The sequence below is a fragment of the Bombyx mandarina genome, chromosome 03, assembly GCF_030267445.1.
Source record: "Bombyx mandarina strain Sakado chromosome 03, ASM3026744v2".
In the NCBI taxonomy this organism is placed as follows: Eukaryota; Metazoa; Arthropoda; class Insecta; order Lepidoptera; family Bombycidae; genus Bombyx; species Bombyx mandarina.
Window position 1 is genome coordinate 4,346,202 of NC_143210.1, and position 25,928 is coordinate 4,372,129.

Here is a 25,928-nt window from a genome sequence, read left to right on the forward strand (position 1 = left end):
CTACTGATACCATGGACCCCACGCTTTTTTTACAATAAAATCATTTTTTCTTACACTATTTTAATTCAACTTTATTAAAATTTATTTTCTATATTTTAGTTGCATTTTCTATAAAAGCGTATTTTGTTAGTTTTTTCAAACTATTATTTATTTATTTTGCGTGAAACCATAATTACGCTACTTCTATAAGGCGATGGATAATGAGAATCGCCTCATCGTGACCGCCACCGGCTACTCTCCGATCCCGGCTCATGTAGAAGCCAGTCACCGTCGACGCCATTAGACACGTTATGGATCCGCCCGATCTAATAACGCAATTATTATTTTGACGCTTGCAGCTCTGACACTAGGAGCAGTCATTGAGACCTTTGTAACCGTACTCGTCAAAGGGTTCGATGTGAAACATAACACAAAACATCGGCCTGCTGAGTTCCTATAATCATCTAATTTCTAATTTTATATCCGTTTTTTTAATGCCGATTTTATTTGTCGATAGTATTGTGTGTTTCCGCTATCTAACAATAGATGGCGTTGTACTTCTCGAGCGTTTTAGATGCTACTGGATCCTTCGATATTCGTTCGACTATTCGGCGATAGATGGCGTTACTCTTACCGGCGTAACAATAATAATATTGTTAGCGATGCGTTAAATATAAATTTGGAGCTGCGATTAGTATATTTGGTGTATGTTTGTTTGTATGGTGAAGTTGTTTTGTTAGGACAAGTTAACAAAAGTTTCAGCTTAGTTTTAAATTAACAAGATTTGTATGAGGGAGTGCGCGGGGTTCAACGAGAGGTGAGGGGGCCTCCGACCGATGACCTGAGGCGAACGAAGTCAGTGCTGTGACCAAAGCAACGAACGCCGCGCGCTTCCTAACCACTAAAGTTTTTGTCATCCGACGCCACTATAGATAATAAATATTTTTCTCACTAAAACCTCTGTTAGTGCATTCCACGAACCTGCGAACCTACATAAATTACAATTGGTCCTACGACCCGGATCGCGAATGTTCTTCACGCCACCGCAAAAGAAAAAAATGGTAAATACCCGCAGTACCGCCAACAAACAAAGAAAAAACGATGATGAGCATGACGCAAAAAGTTCTTGTGCCGCGAGTGCAGTGAAATCGGAACGAACCGAAAAACAAAATCCGTCTTCACTAGCATCACGTCAGTCAGTCAGGTCCAAGAAAATGTCATCATCAAAATCAATACAAATCCAGAAAAAGAAACTGGAACTAGAAGCAGCTCAGGCGAAGGCGCGTATTCAAATGGAACTCATTGATCAAAAGTTAGCGGCGGATCTAGCAGAACTCGAAGAAGAATACAGTCCACCATCAGAAATATCGGAGAAAAACAACGGCGGTGATATAGAAAAATGGTTAGAGCGTAGTCAACAAGAACTGCAGCAGGCCACTAAGTTTAACAGTGATAAACACAAGTCACACTCAAGCCCGGCCGACAACGACGCAGTTCAACAACTCACGAGCGCATTCAAAGAACTTATGACGTCCTCGGCCATCCAGCAAAATACTAAGCTACTTAGTCGTCTCAGCACTCCAAAAGAACTCCCTATCTTCAGCGGAGACCCAAAAGAATGGCTTCATTTCGAGCAGGCCTACCTGGAATCGACTGAAGTCTGCAACTTCAGCGATAAAGAAAACCATTGGCGGTTACGAAAGTGTTTACGAGGTACCGCACAAGAAGCCGTCGCTGGCCTACTTATCAGTGGTGCTTCTCCTGCAGAAATAATTTCCACTTTAAAACTACAGTTCGGAAACGCTGACGTCATTCTATCTCGCATCGTGGTAGACGTAAAGAAGATGAACCCACTGCCTACGGACTACCACAAAGAAATAGTACCCTTTTCAGGAAAAGTGAAAAATTACGTGGCCGCTGTACGAGCCCTTGGTCGCCAAGAGTACCTGCAAGGCATGGAAGTGGCTAACATTATCTTATGCAAGCTACCCACGACTCTGCTCACCAAGTGGACAGATTATAGTTATCCGCTTATCACAGCTGAATCGCCGAAACCTAGACTAGAGGTGCTGTCAGATTTCCTCACCGAAGAAGCTGTAAAAGTATCAACCTGTAGTGCTACCTTATTGCAATCTAGGACGGACAATTTCAAACGTAAACTTTATGATAAAGTGAACAATATACAAACAATTTTAGTGCAAGACGGACAAAGTGTACAAAAATGTGGTTATTGTCGTACCGGTAGCCATGAATTAACTGAGTGTAAAAAATTTAAAAAATCACTAAGAAAGGACAGATGGTTCCATGTGAAGCGTTACGGCATTTGTTATAAGTGTTTATTAGCGTATCATCGTAGGGAAACGTGCTCCGCTCCAAGCTGTGACGTAAGCAATTGTGGACAATCGCATCACCGCTTACTGCATTATGTGCCGAATCGAAACGACACTCAATCTGTACCAGCAGTACAATCTGAAGCGCCACCTGAAACTGAAGTTCAGTCTGAAATAGTAACAAATATTAATGTCGGCTGTTCCGTAATGTTAAAAATTGTGCCTATAAACATTCACGGACCGAACGGAATTGTTAGCACGACCGCCTTGCTCGACGATGGCTCGACTGTGTCGTTGATTAGCGCTCCGCTGGCATTACAAGTGGGACTGCGCGGCCGCCACGAACGTCTTCGTGTGCGCGGCGCGTGGAACGATACAGAATTAGTGTGCGATGCGCAGCTAGCAAACGTGACACTGTGTAGTAAGTGTAGTACCGATAACAAGATGTTTACAATCGATGCGCGGATTGTCGAAGAGTTAAACCTACCACAAAGTTTGCCTACAGTAAATGTTAAAAAATATTTGCACCTAAATGACATCAGCCATAACTTATGCACCACAACACAACTGCATCCGCAAGTTTTAATTGGACAAGATAATTGTCACCTCCTCTTACCACTGGAAATGAGAGTGGGTAAGCCCGATGAACCCTGTGCCACCCGGACTCCTCTGGGTTGGTGCCTCCATGGAAGAGTACCTAATGCTTACCTACCTAATTCTGCTGCACGTCACACTTCATTGTTTGTCTCCAGTGACGTCATAGAATCTGAATGTACTTTGCGAGAGATCCACGAGGAGGTGCGAAGGTCGTTCTCAATCGAGTCCATGGGCGTGTCTGGCAAACCAAGACAGAACTCGGAAGATTTACGCGCTGTTGAAATTTTAGAACGAACCTCCACTCTCATCAATGGTCAATGGCATGTTGGCTTACCTTGGCGGGATGAGACTTGTACGATGCCGGACTCGTACCTAACAGCTCTCCGTAGACTAAAAGGAGTCGAACAAAAATTAAAAAATAACAAAGAATATGCAAAAAGATACGAAGAACGAATACGACATTTATTTGAAAATGATTTCGCAAAAAGACTGATCAGCTCAAATGTTACACCGCTGAAAACTTGGTATTTACCTCACTTTGGTGTCGATAACCCGAACAAAAAGAACCTGCGCTTAGTGTTTGACGCCGCGGCCAAAACAAACGGTTTGTCCCTGAATGATTACTTATTGAAAGGGCCCGACCTACTAATGTCATTATTCGGCATCATGTTGCGATTTAGAGAAAATCGAATAGCTGTTTCTGGAGATATTAAAGATATGTTTCTCAAAGTAAAAATTCGACCAGAAGACCAGGATGCCTTTCGTTTTTTATATAGAGAAGAACCGGAGGGAAATATAAACACTTACGTTATGACGTCATTAATTTTTGGTGCTAATTGTTCGCCATTTATAACTCTATTTGTAAAAAATAAAAACGCTCAGCGGTATGAGTCATCAATGCCCGCTGCTGCTTCCGCCATATATAGGAGTCACTATATGGACTATATCCACTATATGGATGATTACATAACCGAAGCGGTATTCCAGAAATGGTTGAAATGGATTTATCTTCTGGAATCATTAACCTCTCTCGTGTTAAACGTCCAAACCGCGGCGGCGCCGTTATTTTGCCTCCGTGTTGACCGCAGGTGTCACGTACGGCGCGTCGCCCGGATTTCGGGCTTTTAACAGATAATCATAAAATTATAGTTTACTCTTTCTAATACATTTAAACTGTAACCAATGAATTTACCTTCTCTCTCACTGAATATTTACGACAAAACAACTGAAGGGGGCTGTGTGAATCAGTGTGAAATTCGAGCTCGGTTCGGTCGCACGTATTTGCGAATTATATAAAAATAACGGTTCAGTGAATTTGTTTATTGCTTAATAATGGAATTGTAAGTGTTCTTTCATTATATTTTACTAACACGGAGTAAATATTATTTGCATTTTATGACAAAAACAGTCTTTGAAGCAGCGGCCTCGTCATTTTTTGAACCTAACGGTCGTCTTTAGTTCGTCGTTTTTAATAGAAAAATTAATAAAATCCAAACGATTTTTTGTAATGAGATCAATATTTTAATGAACTTAAATATAAGTATTACAAAGGACGTGTATTTTAGTCGCAAATATAAAAATTTCGACTTCAAAGATGTGAAACACACCTAAGCGTCCAGATTACGGATTCTGAACACGTCGGGTTTGACAGCCGATGTTCAAATTTAAAGATACGGCGCAGCAATCTGATATAAATTTCAATCAATTTGATATAAAAAAAAATATTAATTTCTTTTTTTTTTGTTTTAGATATTTGATTTTTTTTAATTTTGTACCAGTGATTGGATTCTTTGCATAAGCCGACTTCTTGAACTAATTTATACTTTTTTATTTGCATAGATGGGTGAACGAGCTCACGGCCCACCTGATGTTAAGTGGTTACTGGAGCCCAGATACATTTGCAACTTCTTTTTTTTGTTTGTTTTATTGCATAGATGGGTGGACGAGCTCACGGCCCACCTGATGTTAAGTGGTTACCGTAAAAAGTTGATGATTTGTCATTGTTACCATCCGTATTGTTGCACAATACTAAAAAAAACGCTGCATGTGTTGTACACTTTTTTTTGCTATTTGGCGAGATACAGCTCGTTCACACATGGTCTCCATTCCACTGCCTTGCCCGAACGGGCTCTTGACGCGCACCCTAAAGTGCCCCGTTATTTATTACAACTACGCCGCGCGGCTCCGTTATCACAAAACCCTTCATTGTACCTCAAGTTGTTATTGTTTAACACTAGCAAGTGTTATGTTTAGTATGAACTATGCTTTACGTTGAAGTATTTTGTTTATTAGTATTCAACTACGTATTCAACTACGGTGTAGAATTATGATACACTGAACACAGAGATAACGCGTTTTTGAGCACGACTTGTGTATAAATAATAATATCTCAAAAAATTAAGCGATTACATAGGTTTTTTTATTTAAAATTAATTTTTTTAAACTATACAAATTATAATAAAAAATAGAACCATACACCTGTCCATACAAAATAATTTATTTACACCCCTTTAATTTTGCGTAAAAATCTGGCGGCGCGAGCCGTAATTCTAGATAAACTTTACGTGTCAGAGATACGCAAATACAACAGTCAGATCTACAATAAAAATAATCAACATAACTAGACTAATATTCTCACTAAATAAACAAAAATCATAGCGATAACATTTACCATTACTGAGAAAAATAAAAATTAGTGCAACAGTTCTCATTCACACAGTGAAATCACTTTCGTTTTACAGATTTTTTGTTCTACATACCATACAATACAAAAAAAACAATTACTATACAACATGGTACTTTTAAAGCCCTTTCTAAAAAGGTATAACACTTGTACATTGGATCGCATTGTACAATGTATTCAAAGGAAAACAAAAAAAAAATCAGATCTCTCAGAGTGCTCCAGCCTTAAATTGCACCAAGGACACTTCAAATTTGAAATTCAAAACTTAAAAGTTAGTTGACATATTTTGCTCATGTTTTTTACTATTCCCGCTGATAATAAGTTGATCTAACATATTAATCGTATTTAGTATGATAAAACAGGAAAAAAATAACAAAAAATGAGAGTAAAATTATGGCGTCAGCGAACAAAGCAAACGCCAAAATGTATCAGGTTTAGAAAAGCCTAAATTTTGTGTCTCATGCTGAAACCTTTATTTTTATGTATTAGTAGATTACTTACCTTATAAACAACAAAAGACCACGTAAATATAACCACCAAAAGTATTAAAATTATTGGAATTAAGTCACAATAAACACGTTGCTACGCACTCCCGCGATTCGACACACACTTAAAAATTTCTATAGCTGTTTCCTTTTTTTTGTCGAACGTTTTTGCGTAGTTTGGTCTTCGATCAATAATAGTACTAGATTAAAGATCAGGAACAAAAATAAGACGCTCCAGTGGCCACGTTTGCAGACACGAAAACATCTTCATTTCTTAGAAAAAAGTTTAATAATGTTAACGACTTCAGTTTATTCTAAACCTTAATACTTAAACATAAAGTTTAATTGAACTAAAAAAATGATTGAACTAAACTTGTATTTTAATCTGTAGTAATCCTCCTACTGAGATCACTGTAATAGGATATATTTTAGGTAATGCTATAAAACAGTTAATAAAGAAAATTTAATTAAGAACTCATTAAGTTAATATGTCCTGTGAATGAAGTATGTGTCAGAGTTTGTGAGTGTATGTATGGTATGAAATTATGCAAGTTAATAGCATGATCAATTTTAAAATTTATTTTCTTTTTATTGCTTAGATAGGTGGACGAGCTCACAGCTCACCCGGTGCTAAGTGGTTACTGGAGCCCATAGACATCAACAACGTAAATGCGACACCCACCTTGAGATATAAGTTCTAAGGTCTCAGTATACTTACAACGGCTGCCACACCCTTCAAGCCGAAACGCATTACTGCTTCACGGCAGAAATAGGCGGGGTGGTGGTACCTACCCGTGCGGACTCACATGAGATCCTACTAACAGTAAAAAAAAAAAATATTGCCCTTTATTGATAATAAGTTCACGGTCCATCTTGTGAAAACTGGTTACTGAAGCCCATTGTTGATTGTTGGTTGATTCTTGGCTATCTCACTCTTCGAATCCGGAACGCATGACTGCTCCGTAACAGATAAAGACAAAATCGTGGTGTTTAATCGATATTATTATTAAATAATTTTGAATTGTAGAATATTATATACACATATCGTCTTTTCGCATTAAAAGGGTACAATTTCTAAAAATATTCGAAATTGTGTTAAGATGCGGAATCATTTGGGATCACCAGTAACTTTCTCAAAAATACTGTCAAAAGAGTATAGTTTAGTTATTTTTTTTAGTTTACCTATGTTTTAACTACTATTAATAAAATTATTATACATTTTTTTTTACTTAAAAAGACAGATAATGTAACTAGTAAAAACAAAAAAATATATGTTGCAAAGATGATTAATATTAAATTAACATGTTAAGCCTTTAAAACATTCTCCTGTAAACTTAGTAAGTTTTGAGATTATACAGTCTCAATGCGAGAAGACGATATGTATATAATAATATGATAATAAGAATATATAAAACATATAAATACAGGCGTATACAAATGCTTCTTTAACAACCAAAATATAAATTACAAAAATATAAACATGTACAATATATAAACCTAAAAACAAATTTACGTAAACTACGTTAAAATATTGCAAAACATAAATACATCAAATTATTAGCTTAGTATTTAAGGTAATAAATAGGAACTGGTATTGTCGCTTCCGGTAATCACTCAACACCATTGATTATATTTTGCACTCTGAGTTCATGAACAAAGAAAATTCTCTGTAATCAGAGACAGAGAGTAATTAGAATTTATAAAAGCATTTATTTCAAAGTGATTTTAATGCTTAAGCTGAATTTGCGCATTTAATTATGTTATCTGTAATTAAAAGTCGACTTTGTCTAAGAATGATTTCTTTTTCAAAGTAAACTGTTTTAATGTGATTTTACTCAATTAATTATCGAATTTACTATCGAGATATTATAATTAATTCTACATAAAAAATATCACTTTTCTTTATAATTTTATTAGTGATACATTTTTAAATGTAATTAATTATCTCGCACAAAAGTGGGCACGCTAAAGATTATATTAATTAATTTAAAAGCCAGTGAGTGCATTCGCTCTGCTGTTTAATTTCGCAAATTTTATTATAAACTCAGTTATGACACAGTTTTTTGTTTTCAAATCACAGTCGAATTACGAATTCAGTAAGGTTTTATTGTAAATAAATAACGCCTGGTATTACTTGGATAGATTTATTAGACACATAAAATATAATAGTTTTAGCATAAAATAGATGATAATATTTTCGTTAAATTTAATAGTGACTAGATAGTGACTAGACGCCCGGCAGGAGGGCCACCAATAAACACCGCATCCACATTCAACCACGCACTTCATTACTGACCCGGAACTCACAAAGTAGGTAAGGACAGGAGACATCGAGAACAAACGAAAAATACACCAACTGCAGAGCGCGGCAAGTCCGGGACGTGAAGTCGGGAACGGATGGGGCTTAATATCTCGCGGGCTCTGGGCCCAGCCAAGCTCAGGCCATCGCCAGCTCGTCGATCCCTTGGAGCAGGCGCGAGCGCAGACGTGCGAACACCGGGTGCTGAACCGGTATGCCGCGTCCATGCAAGAAACGCAGGGTCTCTTGCGCACACACCAGAAACCCAAGCTGCTCCGGGTCCATGTCCACAGGCACAGAGTCGAGCAGAGGATCCTCGTTCTCATCGCCGAACTGCCCCTGACCACCGAACTCAGGCTCCTCGACTTCATCTTCCTGATTAACTCGACGATGGTCGTCATTTACTTCAGCAGAGCACACCCGTCCGAAGAGCCTCTTCAGCGCCTGACGTTTCTCCGCATTCTCGGAGTCGTTGAGTAAGGGCTCGCTGTGGGAGCGCTTGCGGCGACGTTGACGCTTCACTCGACGCTCGGAGTCCTCACGTTTACGCTTGTTCATTATTAGCTTGCCCGTCGGCATCGGGATGCAGACTGCGAATGGGCCGTGCACAGGGAACTGAAGGGCTCCGCGCTTACACTGAATATACTCCGTCCCTCTTGTACACACGGGCGGCCGGGCGGCGCGAGCGAGACGAATATGTCAGCTGCAACGGGAACAGCTGGGCGAGCAGATGCAGGGCGCGGGGCACGCACGCTTTGTTTGATAAACTTTATTCGGGGAAATAAAACTGTTATCCGCGATTGCGCGAGCTTGCGGGGTGCGGGGCCCGGGCGGGGGAATACAGGACCAACCCGGCCGGCAGCTGCGACGCATCTGCCGCGCTCAGGTGAATCCACATGCTACGTCTCAAGGTGCCGATCTCGTCTGATTATCGACTTGGATGTAAACAAAATAAACATAAACTAATACACATAGATAATATGAAGAATTCACAAGTTAACATGAAGTTAATAGTAAAACAATAAATCACAGTTTAAAATGTTTACGACAGACTCATTAAAAAATTAATAAAGTCTTAATAATGTGCAGATTAAACAAATGAATGTTATATTATAAGTACGCTAGTACTACTAGGAGTACAACAATGGATTTACTCTTGTTTACGGACAATGTCATTCGACATTCGCGAGCAACAAAGATATCGGAACACGGGCGGGTCACTTATAATAAATTGAACTGAAAACTGAAACAGCTCAACGTTCGCGGACACAGACCGCTATGTCGGTACATAGACAACTATGTGTAATGAAAAAATCAATACTCAGGTTTATGTGCCCGTAGTACTGGGAATCGGGCGGTCATATATCGTCTTTTCGCATTAAAAGTGTACTACAGTTTCCAAAAATATTCGAAATTGAGTTAATATGCGGAATTATTTGGTATGTACTAGTATTTTTCTCATAAATACTATCAAAAGAGTTTAGTTTTTTTTTTAGTTTACCTACTATGTTTTGACTACTATTAACAAAATTAATACATAATTTTATCTTACTTTAAAAGACAGTTAATGTAACTGATAAAAACAAAAAAATAAATGTTGCAAATATGATTAATTAATATTAAACATATCATATGTTATACCTTTAAAGTACTCTCTTGTAAAATTTAGTAAGTTTTGAGATTATACAGTTTTAATGCGAGAAGACAATATGTTAGTTACATTTCGATGTAGTGATCTATGTTTGCATGAGGAGTTGGCGACATAAAGGATTTTCGAAAATCCGCTCCCGAGATACTTGCAGTGTGCAGGATCGAATCAAGACGAGCTCACATTGTGTTGTAGGACAGATGGCTTCGATAGTTCTCTGTATAACCTGCAAATTCTGTTCAACACGTATATTTAATTGAATATGCAATTTCGAAAAGGGCACATCTCTGAAAATGTAAAATGTTCAGGAAATGAAAAAAAAAAACTGATTATTTTCTAAAGCAGTGTAAAATTTAAAATATGTATTAACTTTTGAGATATATTTTAGTGTTTTTTTTATTTTTTTTATTGCTTAGATGGATGGACGGGCTCACAGCCCACCTGGTGTTAAGTGGTTACTGGAGCCCATAGACATCTACAACGTAAATGCGCAACCCACCTCGAGATATAAGTTCTAAGGTCTCAGTATAGTTACAACGGCTACCCCACCCTTCGAACCGAAACGCATTACTGCTTCACGGCGGAAATAGGCAGGGTGGTGGTACCTACCCGTGCGGACTCACAAGAGGTCCTACCACCAGTAAAATAATTAGCAATTGAAAATTAGTGGAATTATTATAAAATGGGTGTAGGTGAGCCTCAAAACTACATGTATATGAAAAAACGTATTTGACAAAATATGCGACATGTGCCCTTTTCGAAATTGCATACCTATTCAATTTATGAATCTAGTTGACCATGTGAAATCAGAGAGATAAGTTTCTTTAATATCGACTCTGAAATAAAGGAAACGGGTATTTCTCAGTTCAACTGAAGAAGAGTAAACATTTATTAAATACGTATTTTTATTTTGACATAGTTTTTTTTGTTCCATTATTTTTTAGTATCAATTAATCTGTGATATTTTTTGATGGGATTTAAATTTATTTTACGATTGAATCTTTACTTGTAATTGGAAATAATATAACGACAATAAAAAAAAAGAAAGATTAAAATCCTAAAAATGGTTTTAATTATAATAGTATTAGAGGCGACTTCCTCTTAAGTCAAAGTCGATGGGCGGAGCCATTGATGACGAGCACTCACGTGGACTCGTGACGTCATCTGGAGGGGCAACCGACCGACCAGCGGGGACATCACGCCACCTCGGATCACTTTTGCTAGCATCGCGCGCAGCGTTCACTTGTCTTAGATTTATTATTCTGTGTCGATCGTTCCTACCCACTTTTGTATTTTTTTAATTTATTTAAATTATTAAGCCGTTGCTAAAATCAGAAGTGGGATAGGGCTTGTGCCCTATCCGCTTTTGGGTTATCCTGGCGTACAGTTTGTTTTTAAAATTTGCATTAAATTAACAACGTAATGACCGATATACGTGTAACTGGAAGCAGGGTAGGAGGACGCTCGCATTCGCCGAATGTTCGAGACCAATTAGGAATAATATTGGCGCGTTTAATTGCTTAAAACTCAAATGTGAACGTTGCGCGTGAGTCGAGCCCGCTAGGGTCGTCTGCGACGCGTAGAAGACGCACGTCTCTCGACCGCGGACGGTGGTGGCGCCGGACCCGTGGTGGCGTTGGGAATCACATCACCGCCGCCGTCAGAGTCCCGCGCGTACGACGCTACAGACAGGATCATCGGAGCATTAAGTGCACTGTCCAAAGTAAGGTCGAAACATTTTTATATTTCTAATTTTGATCCCAGCGTTAATGATATCGATTCTTGGTGCGAAGTAGATTTTTTGTCGGATACCCTCTCATCAAATGTAATAAATCACCAAGTAACTAGGTCAACGACTTTATCACAACCGACCTTACGGTCTATTTTTATTGACGCGATAGAACATGCTCGAGACTGAATGCTCAGTTTCGATGGGTGGAAATAACATTCGAAGGGTACAAAATGTTACTAGTCGGCAACACACTCCATCAATACGTCAATTAGACAACAGTCCGACTGTCCAAATCGGTGATCATATAAACGGGACGCCGTCTTGTTCCATCGCCGTGTCGATTGTACCCGCGTTTGAGAATAGATGTAAAATAGTTCCACCACGCGTTGTGACAATAAAGAGGCAACTACCACATCAGCACGGATGTTAACCGAATCCATTAGATTCGTAAATTCAGATCGAACTCATGGTTACCTTATTTCTAAGTTTTACCTTGCCGTGCAATACATAGACACATTGTGTAAGGAAGTAGAACGGGCTAGATCCTTAACTGGGAAGGCACCGAGTATTTGTCACGAGTTTTGGGCTGTCTTAAGAGTGATGAGCGTACTTGGTTACACGTGTGATTGTCTAGTGACCGGACGTGGGGTAACTTCGTAAAAGACTTTAAGCCGTTGGGTCCGCAAAAGTTTGACTATGCCAATATTCTTTATAATGCTATGCAATTAGCATCAGATTGCTTTGCATCATACGTCGAGTGGGCCAGGAGATCGTTGGTCTGTCTTAAGATGGTCAGAGGTCTGACTAACAAACTCGGAACTTTAATAATGATACGGGGCATAATGGGCCCTCTGGTTGACTCGCGAACGCTAGTCTACAGATTCACGATTTGATTTAATTTTTGGTGGAGGTCAGGTAAGGCCGAGTCCTCGTAGGGTTCAGGCACTAGTTGAGTCACCAGTGACGCGTAATGTCAAACATTCTTGGGGTTGACTGCATGCTTCCAGAGATTTACGTGGTAACATAGTTCACGTAGATGTTGTACCGTGGTAACATAGTTCACGCAGAGATTTACGTGGTAACATAGTTCACGTAGATGTTGTACCGTGGTAACATAGTTCACGCAGAGATTTACGTGGTAACATAGTTCACGCAGAGATTTACGTGGTAACATAGTTCACGTAGATGTTGTACCGTGGTAACATAGTTCACGCAGAGATTTACGTGGTAACATAGTTCACGTATATGTTGTGACGTGGTAACAAATTTCACGTAAAGGTGTGACGTGGTAACGCAGTTCACGTTACGAGTGTATTGGCTTGACATGTTAACTTGGCCATGTCAACCAGACTTTACTCTCACAGTATATTATACACCCGATATGGTAACAGTGCCATGTCGTCAGTACATCTAACGTAACTCAACAAGAACCTACTATACATGAACACACTGAAATGTGATGTAAAATGCTCACAAAAACTACTAACTTTTACTAATGGTACAAATGGTACCATGAGTACAAAAATCATGATGGTAATGCAAACAATCTATTTCTATGACGATATCATAGAACACCCCGATAGAAACGCTGTGCACACAGTGAGTCCTGCATCGTCAGAGATTGAAGACGGTCATGACATCGAGGTGAACGTGGACGTCCACCAGTCAGGAGAGGCCGTATTAGAGGCGACTTCCTCTTAAGTCAAAGTCGATGGGCGGAGCCATTGATGACGAGCACTCACGTGGACTCGTGACGTCATCTGGAGGGGCAACCGACCGACCAGCGGGGACATCACGCCACCTCGGATCACTTTTGCTAGCATCGCGCGCAGCGTTCACTTGTCTTAGATTTATTATTCTGTGTCGATCGTTCCTACCCACTTTTGTATTTTTTTAATTTATTTAAATTATTAAGCCGTTGCTAAAAATAGATAATTTGTTAGTTACGTTAGATTCTTGTCAATAAACGAAATTATTTTATTATTACACTGGTCTAAATAAAGGAAATCAAAAACATTTCAATAATCTGTTTTTAAAGTGTCAGATGTTATTAATTCATGACCTCGTTTTGAATATTTCTGTTGTAGCTCTGCTCTTAGAGTTTTGCAGAATTATCAGTAAGGGATAGACAATGTATCAGGCTGTCAATTATCAGCGTTTCTATTCACGCCTAGGCTTAGGAACGTAATAAAAACAATTTTTCGCCTTTTAATATCATACATTATTTTTTATTTAATACATACGAGAATTGTTTGAAATTTGAATGTAAATAATTTTTCGTGTTATTTCTCTATAATCTGAGTTAATTCATGTAGACAACCAATCGATGAAAAAAAAAAACGATCGTTTATTTTTATAATTTATTGATGAAGAAGAAGAAGGGAAATATAAAGTTCGGTAGGGATTCTTGTTGACTTTTAAGTTATTCAAAATGACTTCTATGCCAATTGAATGATAGATTTAAAATTGATTGTCACATATTAAGCAAATTTAAATTCGGTTGCCAAATGTAAGTGCCAATTATTGACACTTTCGTCAATTCTGCCGATTAAATCTAATTAATCCGATTTCCAACGAGTAACTACAGTACGCCGGAACGTAGCGATCTATTGTACTATTGTATGTATTGATGGAGAAACAAAGGCTGCTCTCTCTTTGACTAGAATTAGTTTTGATTGAAGCTTCTTCACTCATAGGTATCTTATACCTTTAAACGAGCAATTCTTGTATATTAATATATATATATAATCTGAATCTCGGAAACGGCTCCAACGATTTTCATAAAACTTTGTATACAGAGGATTTCGGGGGCGATAAATCGATCTAGCTACGATTTATTTTCAGAAAATGTTGTTTTATTCGTGTTTTCAATAATCAACTCTTCCCGACATCTATTGGCGAATAATAATACTATTTTTCTTAATTGAGGGCAACTAATCGCTTTAAAGACACAACAAGATGGCGTTATCAAAAAAAAACCATCTAGGTCATCATCTAGTATACATATATGTAAACAAAACGTCCATACAAAGAGCAAACGAAGCTGTTCATCACATGAAATTGGTTGTGATGGGAGAATCGAGCCTGCGACCTTCGGTCCAGCCGTCAAGGGCGCTAACAACTGTTTGTTTGTTAATAACAATCTATGGCATAGCTGTTATATAATGAAATTGATACTTCGACTTCACGCCTTAAACAAATACAGATGACAGCTTTACGTAAAAGCAAACATAGCGTTGGACCTACCTGTGTTCACATACAAAGTCCTATAACTGTAAGTAATGATTTTACACATTTGATTATTTATTTTTTCTTTTTTATTGCTTTATTAGATGGGTGGACGAGCTCACAGCCCACCTGGTGTTAAGTGGTTACTGGAGCCCATAGACATCTATAACGTAAATGCCCCACTTGAGATACAAGTTTTAAGGTCTCAAGTATAGTTACAACGGCTGCCCCACCCTTAAAACCGAAACCCATTACTGCTTCACGACAGAAATAGGCAGGGTGGACCCATTCTCATGGACTCATAAGAGGTCCTACCACCAGTAAGTCCCTCAGGAATCCTGTAAGCTGGAAGCTTCGATAGAAGTGCCCTATGCCAGACCCTGTCGAAGGCCTTCGCGATGTCAAGGCTCACAGCGAGAGCCTCACCCTTGCTTTCCAAGAATTCAGCCCATTTATGTGTGAGGTATACAAGAAGATCGCCAGCTGAGCGACCATGACGGAAACCGTACTGCCGGACACTGATCAGCTGGCGATCCTCAAGATACTTAAGAAGTTGTATGTTTATGATTCGCTCCATCACCTTGGAAATAAATAAAAAGTAATCCGAGATTGAGTTTAAGGAAATCATTCGATTTAGGCCACGGACGAACGGAGTCTTGTCCCTTTGATCCATGTTATTTCATTTCGTATACAAACAAAACATCCCGGAATATAAATAAAATTATTCTCTCTAAATTGAAAAATGAAATGAAACTTATTTAAGCTACATGTTTTCTGCCGACGAACAGCAAGCTTAAAATTAAATATCCTCTCGGAGACTTCAAAGGATATCCAGTTATCTCTTGTTTGTATTATCTATAGAGTGTACTTAGATTTTATTATCTACATAATATACAAAGACTAAGGTTTTTGCACTGATAGGTGAATTCGTTCACAGCCTATCTGGAGCTCAATCACATAAACATCACAGCTTGAATACTCTCATCAACCTTCAGATGTTAGGCTGAAGTCTCAAAGGTGCTTAGATGGATGAGCCCACAGCCCACCTGGTTTTAATTGGTTACTGGAGCCCATAGACATCTACAACGTAAATACCGCCACCCACTTTGAGATATAAGTTCGAAGTTCTCAAGTTTAGTTACAACGGCTGCCCCACCTTTCAAACCGAAACGCATTACGGTTTCACGGCAGAAACAGGTAGGATGGTGGTACCCACCCGCGCGGACTCACGAAAGGTCCTACCACCAGTAATGTTCAATATTTTCATGATTTAATGATCTACCAAGAGTGATGCAATCGTTCTTGACAGTAATACCAGTTCCACTGAAATAGGGCTGTCGAAAAATTAAATTCATCTCATGTTTTTTATTGCCCGCTATGTATTACATATAAAATCGGTTGGTGCGTGGCGTCTGGTCTTGTATGACGTGAGACGGGAAGCAGCCTTCATTTAAATTGTAGGCTAACGAAATGTTAGCACCTTTTTTGGTGTCGAGAACGTTTTGCACATAAGACACAGTTGCTTCAAGTAAATTATTGTTGCTCCAATAACATTGACAATGTATTTAGATATTTCGATATCTTGCTAATGTCAATTTATCAGAAACAAAAAAATGGTGCGCGTTCTGCTTGGTGCACGTGAAAGAAGTGAAACTTCTTTTACGATGTGTAGTGTTTCTTCATTTTTCATCCTTCGATCAAATTTCTCTTGTAATAGGGAGTGAAACAGTGAAACAGCCTAGATCATTTTGTCTTTTCCCTCTCTCCACGGTCGAGTGGTTCGCGAGACGCTCTATCTATTTTCTCACTCTCGCTCTTCCTAAATTGTATATTTTCTCTCTAGCCGTAACGAATCTGTCGCGAGTTAAATTTTACTCTCAACGCGCCTAAAGAAGTCTCACTTCAAAAAAAAACTTACTGAAGAAAACAATAAATTGTGACACGCTTACTGGAGAAATAATTAATACGTCTCACATAGTTCTGAGATAGAGCAGTCTGTTCCTTTTCCACGAAGTGAATATCGGTATAGCATATTGCGCTCTACAATATTGACGTCACTCTTGAATTCAATACATTTTCTAGTATGAAATTGAAATAACCTCTAAGTTTCTTACTTTTGAATAGTCTTTTGTTTGATAGCGTTGACGGCTATATTTACCGTTAGCGTGATAGTAAAAAAAGTCAATAAAGCATTATTAGTATCTTTAAACGTGACAAATTAACGTATTAATATCAACAATTAAATTTTTTCAATGATAATTTGATGTTGTCGTCAAAAATATTTGGCATCTGGATATTGCGATTTTTTTTTTTGCCAGGAGGAAATCGCCGGACTTCCGCCCTCCACTGGGGACGGCGGGCGGAGCATGTCGAAGTCGAACCGACTAAAACCTCCTGTCGCTCAACAACCAACGTCCAAACCTCACATGAGACAGAACTCATGAAAAGGCAAAGGGGGGAAAGTGAAGTGTTTAGTGCGGAGCACATCTCTCCTATCACCCTCCCCCTCGGGACGCCGGACTGGCGGTCGTCGGCGCCACGACCACCAGCCCTCTCGGTCGGCAGGCTATCCGGAGCCCGCCTAGATGGCGCCGGTTAGAGTGAGCTATCCTACGGAATACCCCGCTGGGTCAGAACCAGCGTGGGTCGAGGATAGCCGGCCTTCCATCACCCGGATGCTCTTGCGTAAAACGCGTGCAGAGCAGCTTGCACGACGTCTTCTTAGGTCCCCCTCGCCGGTCCCCAGACCGACATATGAGGTGGACCCGAAACACTTAGAGGGCCAGGGCTTGGGCGAATTCCGCCTCCCTAGCCCCCGCTCGACGGCAGCGGGCTTGCGCGTCTCTAACGCGCCCCGCCGCCTCCTTCTGCGAGATGGTGCACTCGCAGAAGTCGAGCATCGCCTTCCACGACTCGTCGTCGCCGAGCATCGATGCCACAACACTCGGCAACGACTATTTTTGCGATGAGGACACGGCGCCACCCCTCCCATGCGGGGCAGGCGACGAGCGTATCCTCTGCCGTGTCCAAGTCGCAATCACAATGGTGGCACTCTGCCGTCGGCTCGGCTCTGATCCGGTGCAGGAACTCACCGAAGCAACCATGCCCAGTGAGGACCTGCGTGAGCCGGAAAGTGTGTTACCAAATAAATGGCCGAAATATAGATTGTATCGATGTGCCGAAAAATTAACTACCCATCAAATGGAAGTAACGAAAAAAAAACTGTATTCAATTTGTACATTCATTATTAATAACGGTTCCCGTGTCTTTGTTAATTCTAGGTCTCTGGGATTTAATTAGTCAGTCTCAGCTCTACCTGAGAGTGCTCTTATAATTTAATCTTGTCTTTTGTTTCGCTTCGCACCAATCTCGGGAAGTTACTTATCAGTGAATATTATGTTTCTCTAGAAACTATTATTCTTTAAAAATATTATTTTAACCAATTTCATAGAGCGAGAATTTCGGCTAGGATAGTTCTGAAAAAGATAATTAATAGCAACAAAACGGACTAAAATACTTATGTATACATGTGAATTAAAATGTGAAGGCTATTCGGATGCTTAAGGATTTTTTCGCAGTGGATGGGCCAGATTCATTGTAGCTCGCATGGCATTAAGGGCTACAAAAGATTCGATAAGAGAAGTTAGTATCACAGTGAAAAACGGCTGGTACTAGTTTTTAAAGCGCATTATAACTGATTAACTTCTATGTAATTTTTATTCTCAAAGATCATTAAGCATTTGCAAAAGATATTCATTGTTGTAACTACAAAACTGCGGCGTATTTAAGATACTTGGCTTCCAGAATGGCTCGTAAATTCCACAATGCTTCAAATTATTCCTCTGGGCTTCGCGGCAGCTTTTCCTCCAAATTAATATCGTAGGCTGTTCAAGGTTTTGTATTTAGAAAAAGTTGGGCAACATTTTTTTATTTATTTTTATTTCTTAGGTGGGTGGACGACCTCACAGCCCACCTAGTGTTAAGTGGTTACTGGAGCCTATAGACATCTACAATGTAAATGCGCCACCCACCTTAGATATAATTCTAGGGTCGGTGAGATGACGGCTAATAGAAGAAAATGGAATAGAAAAATTAGCCGTGCCGACCCTACCTAGTGGGATAAGGTGGAAAAAAAGAATACATAAATACACTTATAATAATCTCAATTACTAGGTAAGTAAATATTAATAATTATAAATAAGAGCACCGATTATATATATATTATATATTTGTAACTATACTTGAGACCGTAGAACTTAGGTATATCTCATATAAGTTCTAAAGTCTAAAGTATAGTTACAACATTTTAAATGTCTCATTTCAAAGGACTTTAAACTTATAGTAGCGCATATAAAATTCACGATACGGTCTATAACTCTCGCTGTAAATTCAAAGCCTTGACAAACTACGTTACGGCCAGTTCATCAAGCGTTTCAATAGAAGATAAATTGAGTTCTTTGATGGCGCGAACGAGGTTTGAGTACCTAAGCTAAAGGTTTTGGCCGGTACATATTCTTTTTTTTAAATCAGGATGTCATTGAATCCTAGAGATAACAAACTGAAAAAAAAGTAAAGGCAAGAACTAGCCTTTCTTGCAGGGTTTTGTCATAAAATAAATACTAACAAATCTATACTAATATATAAATCTACAGTGGTTTTTACGGATGTTCCATTATAACCACTGAAACATGCATCCGATTGACTTGAAACTTGGTATCCATGTAGAAAATACATTAACTTAATGGATAGGCTAATACTTAATATGAGTGTTGGACTCCCTAATAATAATGACAATAAATAATAAAGTTAATTTTAAATGCCCAGCGAAGCGGGCGAGTACATACATACGGTTAGAAGATAAAATATGATAGTAAAATAATGTTAAATATTATTATTAGTTTTTTTTTTCGGAACAAAGAAATATGTTTATCGCCTGTCATGATTTACATGATTTCAATTGTTTTAATCATGTATGATAAGCGTTATCTGTATAAGATATTTCCGTAGCAACTGTTTTGTGTCAAATAATGTTTGTTTTGAAAACTTGTAATCAATTCGATAAATGTTTATTTATTTTGCTTTTTTCAACAATGATTATAAATTATGTTACGTTACAAACGTCACAACGTTACAAATGTTGTTTAAAAGTAACAGTTTTTATCATGTCAACTTCCTTTAATAAAGGAAAACTAAGGATTCGCAATTATATAAATGTTATGAGCAGTAATTATAAATAATATAAAAAAAAATCAATTAAAATAATAATTATTATTATATTATTAAAATAATTATTATTATATTATTATATATATTATAATAATTTGTATTAATTGTATGTATATTTACGGAGATATGTATGTATATATGTATGTGTACATACATGTATATGTACTTCACTGGAATGGTACACCGCGCCTAGTTCGTTTCCAAATGATTCTTATCCACCCGATGGTTGTCTGGAAGAGATCGCTCTTAGCGATAAGACTGCCAATTGTACTTTTTTGTTTTTAATGTATCGCACTGTTTATTTGTTTTTTGGTGTACAATAAAGAAAACTCTCTCTCTCTCTCTCTCTCTAAAAAAGAGATCAAAATTTAAACAGTCCCCGAAAAATAGAAACAAACAACAGAAGTACTGCGTAGTTATAAAACTGCGTAGTTAGTGCCTAGTTACTACTGCGTAGTTTCCCCTACTACATAGTTATAAAACGTAGGTACGTAGTAAACTAATTAATTTAATTTCAGTGCAAATTTGGTAAATCACTGTTTTAGAATTACCCTGTTCCATGAAATGCTGTGGATTATTGCATTATGCTTAGCGTTTCGCAAGTTGCGACGCGAGGTAAATTGGCAAGTCGATATCACTCGCCGCATGCGCTGTCGAGGTATTGAACCTTAACTCCTTAGTTTAAAGACTACATTTGCAAAATACAAAAATAGATTTACTGGAGTTCTCATTTTTGAGCTTGCCTCGAATCCTATTTCTGATTTTAAACTAAAATTGACGCATTATTGAGTTTTATTCGGGGAAATAAAAGGGAGTTAGGCAGAGCTACTATCTGTATATTTTGATAACTAAGCATCGATTTGGTAGGTATTACTTTTTCATTACTTGATAAATAGTAAGTTGACCAATTTTTTTGTGTAAGCTTTTCATTATTAGAGATTCGTAAGCCGGGCTCTTGGCCGGTCCGTTTATCCGTATGTCACATTCATTGAAATCAGAGAAGTTTTTCACATTTAATTGTGTTGCGTTATTTAATTACTGCATAAAGAAATACTGAATGGACATTGCTATGAATTGTTTTTTTTTTTTTTTTTTTTTTTTTTTTTTTTTTTTTTTTTTTTTTTTTTTTTTTTTTTTCTAACAGCGAGACGCAAACGAGCAAGACGGATCACCTGATGGTAAGTGATTCACCGCCGCCCACGGTCACCAGCGTTTACGCCAGTGCGTTGCCTACCCTTCAGGTAAGAATATGCTCTTTTCTTGAATAACCCAATGTCGCAGTTGTTGGGGAATACCGCTGATGGCAACGAATTCCAGAGATTTACTGTGCGTGGCAGAAAACTGTTTTTAAAACGCATTGTAGTGGAACGCCAACCATCCAGATGGTGCGGATGATAGTTCCGGCGAGACGATCGGTTGCGAAAATCAGCGGCTTCTATTAAATTGAACAGCTCCTCGGAACACTCCCCATTGTAAATTCTGTATTGTATGTTTATGTATTTCACCTTTTTTCTCTATCGAATCGTTGGTAGCGTAAGTAGCTCTGCCAGCTTCGCTCGTTCCCGTAGGTGAGCTCACGGGCTCAATCCGAAAGAATGCCTAACATTAGCCCTAGCAAAGGCAAGGCTTCGTTCGGTGGATTACCATGGTCAACGTTACAACCTGACGCGCAGCTCTTCCCAAGGACACCCACTGATGGAGTCGTCGAGGCGATTATCTTGCGAAGTGCAGTGTCCGCAACGTGATTATAGCCGGTTTTTTGACAGAATTAAACAAGAATATACCGAACCGTGCGTCTTACTTAGCAACATTTGTCAGCAGATACTAAATTTAAAATAAAAATAGTACAAACAAAACATCTTTGAAATGTTAAGAAAATTTTCAAACTCAATAAATTCGAGGCACGTTAAAATGTATACTTGAAGAATTTCATTACACGGGAAACCTTTCCGAGACATCTGTTGATGTGCTTATACAATGTGTAGATTCACTAGAGAAATATAGGCTCTAATACTATGAGCAACAAAGCTGAATTTATATTAATAAAATTTTCCACGAGCAACTTAGACAGGCGTGTAATCAGAAACTATTCTCGAGACGAATTGGATCGATGTTTCAGGTTCTGTCGGTTAAAATATTGTTGCTAAAACAAGACTGATCTTTCGCCAATTAAAAGTTTGATTACTGAATAGCCGAAATTCTAATTAGTGATCGGAAATCTGAGAGCTGATTTTTATATTACTATGAAAAATTAAACCAAAAAAATATTATTCTAATACATATATTTACGCGCTGAGGATCGGGATAAATAAAAAGTTCCACCTAAGTACAAATCAAAGCTGTATTAACATTTAAAACACTTAATGAACACTTTAAAAATTCGCATCTTCCGCTTCGCTTCAAGTGCTCCGTTCGCTGCTTCGCTTCGAATAGTTCCGATTACTAACTGTTTCGTGTCAACGTTCTCTGCAACGCTTTTATAGTCGATGCGATATCCTTAGATTTATCGAGAACATTCTGGGCAAGTCGAGTAGCTTCAATGTGTGTTTCTGCTATCTGACAATAGATGGCGTTGTACTTCTTGATTTTACTAGTAGATTCGATATTCGTTTTTGATATTCGGCGATAGGTGGCGCTGCTCTTACCGACGTAACGATATTATATAAAAAAGTCATTAGGGCTCTTAAAATATTATAGATTAATTATTCTGCCTATTTTTGTGGTAATGTACAAGTGGAAAGTGTACTTTAAGTATCTGTAGCCCAAAAGGCCCGTGTCAAGTGATTCAATTATACTGTGGTTGCAGCTAAGCCAGGTACAGGTGAAAATTATGAACAATTTCTAAATTACGGCGGCTTGTGAAATCGAATTATAAAATGTTTAGGACAGGTATCGTTCGAAACGCTTCTGGACATTTTGCCGCAATCATAAATACTGAAAGCCAACATTAGTGAAACAACGTGTAATACACTACTTTCACTAATGATTGAACTCTTTTAGTTATTTTTTATCTAAAACACAATAATTATTCAATTTTAAATAATGATCCACGTGCAAAGAGGCGAGCTTAGGATTTTTCCTATGGTTGAAAAACCTCAATTCGAATCGTCCCGATTTATTATCCGTGCTTTTAGGTAAGCACCGGTCACCGTTCTCGTCGAATCCGTCATATGCGGCGGAAGGGTTCGGCAGTAAATTAACTCACAGAAGGAGCCGTCAGAGTTTCTCGCCGGATCTTTTCAGTGGGTCGCGATTCCGATAGGGTGGAATATTCAGCGAAGCACTGCCCTTCCTAGGGCTAGTGTTAGCAAATTGGCTGAGCCCCGTGAGCTCGCCCACACGTTCGGTGAAGCTATTATAATCCCGGAAGGTTACTAGCATAGGTAGGCTAAAAAAAGTGCGGTTGTGAGACGAACAATTACGAGACCAGACGTCTAGTTGATCCGAATATCATGTATTTTTGGTAAACAATAGGAATCAAACGCACTTAACGGATAAGGTGATCGTGATTTACGTGATATGCTCTCGTGTTATCTGAGAATGTGTGTACATGACGTGAAGGTTCGACACGAGTGGTTACGATTTCGTACCCGTTATAAATCAATTTTTTTTTGTTGTTGTGGGAATGTGTAAGGTTTGCGTTTAGTTTGTTTATCGATCTGAGTAGTGATTCCGATCCGGTGGTAGATTAAGCGAAGCACTGCTCTTGTTAAGGTTAGTGTTAGCAAGTCCTCCCAGGCTAAGCGACGTGAGCTCACCTACCAGACCGTGCGTAAGGGCAATAACCTCGAGGCTACCAGCGTTTAGGTAGGAACTTAACAGAATTTATAAAAATATTAAATTATAAGAATAAGAATTTGAAATAAGAATAAGAATATTAAATGATTTAATGTTAGGTGCCCGACTGGCATGAGACTCTCGGGTTGTCAGTTCCAGTATCGGCCGGGGACACATGTTTGCCGCTTCAAAGTCTGGCACGCACTAATTGGGGGTGCAAATGATGCAATAGATGCGCGGGCGCGTGTAGCGCGAGGTGGGTCGTCACGGCACGGACCTGAGTCACAATCCCTTTGGCTACTGTTGCCCGCGAAACGGAACGCTGCGTTACAATTATAAGAATAAGAATTTGAGGAACTTAACAGAATTTATTGAATAGTCTAAATGCGCGCCTGTTTCACCGACGCATTCTCGAACATTCCCGAATTAATTGTGTCACTGCCGGCAACGGTGCCGATGCATCTATCTTCGTAAGATTACCTACGTGCTCCGACGAACTAGCTTCTCACTTTGAGCTAGTAAATTAACTTGAAAATTACTTAACTTTGTACTCTGAGGGTGTTTTGTGAGTTGTCATAGGAAGCCGAAAATTCGCGTACCTTAACACGCTTTTGTTAACTTGCCATATTTGTACATATGTAAGGGAAAATTTGAACGTCATTTACACCAACTTCAAGAGGTCCGGATAACTTAAAAAATTTCACACGCATCAAGTACCGATGATAATACAATAATTATACAGCTTCGCTCTAATATCCTGACTAATATCAACACGATAAAAAAAGATGAAATTCATTGTAAGCTCGGTTTGCTTTCTAAGATTGTTTTCGACTTCTTAGACTACGTACATATGTTATAAAAAAAAATTTTTTGATTGCTTAGATGGGTGGACGAGCTCACAGCCCAGCTGACGTAAAGTGGTTACGGGAGCCCATAGACATCTATAATGTAAATGCCGGCGCCCACTTTGAGATAAGTTCTAAGGTCTAATTGATTTATATCAGCTGCCCCACCTTTCGAACCGAAGCGCATTACTGCTTCACGGTAGAAATAGGTAGACTGGTGGTACCTACCTGTGCGAACTCACAAGAGGTCCTACCACCAGTAAAAATTGAAAAAAGTTTAATTGATGTACCGCCTCTACACTCATTTACAAAATTTGCTGAATACATTTCGTTTCTTCAAATGAAATGTAGGGAAATATAAAAATTTATAGGAGAACTTAGTGTTTATGGGTGGAGGAAGATGTTAAATTCTTTCTTCCGAGACGTATTCTAGATCTGACGCGGCTTCGGCTTTCGGTAAAATTTTGTTTTAGTATGTCGTTTAAGTTTTACGACCTCTCTCCTCTCTGCGTTTGCAACTTTGTATTTCCCATGCGACGCGAGTCTTAGGGCTGATATACACAAGGCGCTTTGAATACGAGTCGCAAGTCATCGGATGCGGTTAAGTAATGCGAGAGCGCTTCATGAAATTTGGCTTGAAATTTTCATATACTTTTATCCTGAAAGTAACCGCCGACCCTACGAGAAAAGATTTAAGGCTCCATTGCGTGCTTTTTGAACACATCCTTGTTTGTAGTTGTTTATTTAATACATAATTGTTCTGTTAATGTCGTGGCGTGCAACCTCTTTGACCGGACATATGCACGACCTACAATGACTAGACCTGAATTAAGACGGAGACTTGACATTGTGAGGGTGTCACTTTTGGAGACTGGACAAGACAAATGAAAGAATGCGACCGTTCAATTGAACGAAACGACAGGAAAAAAGGGAAAAAGATAAGGTATTATGAATTTAATACTTATTAGACGACAAATCATCGAACCCACCGTTCAGTCACCGTACTTAATGAAGCGGATTGTCATCGTTCTCATCGATTCCGTCGCTTGCGACGAAAGGCTATACGAGGAAATTAACCCACAGACACAGCCCACTGAGT

General features: G+C 38.8%; 1 protein-coding gene across 1 annotated transcript; it reads right to left on the reverse strand.

The window, feature by feature from the left end:
* Positions 1-8,204: 8,204 nt before the first annotated feature.
* LOC114251840 (uncharacterized) lies at positions 8,205-9,248 on the reverse strand. The gene has a single exon (XM_028186240.2). It carries the CDS (start codon positions 8,950-8,952, stop codon positions 8,512-8,514), a length of 441 nt encoding a protein of 146 aa, XP_028042041.2. The 5' UTR covers positions 8,953-9,248; the 3' UTR covers positions 8,205-8,511.
* Between the last annotated feature and the right edge of the window lie 16,680 nt (positions 9,249-25,928).

What these genes read in the sequence shown, in the direction of transcription:
- LOC114251840 (XM_028186240.2), bottom strand. Translation starts at nt 8,952, where the DNA reads ATGCCGACGGGCAAGCTAATAATGAACAAGCGTAAACGTGAGGACTCC.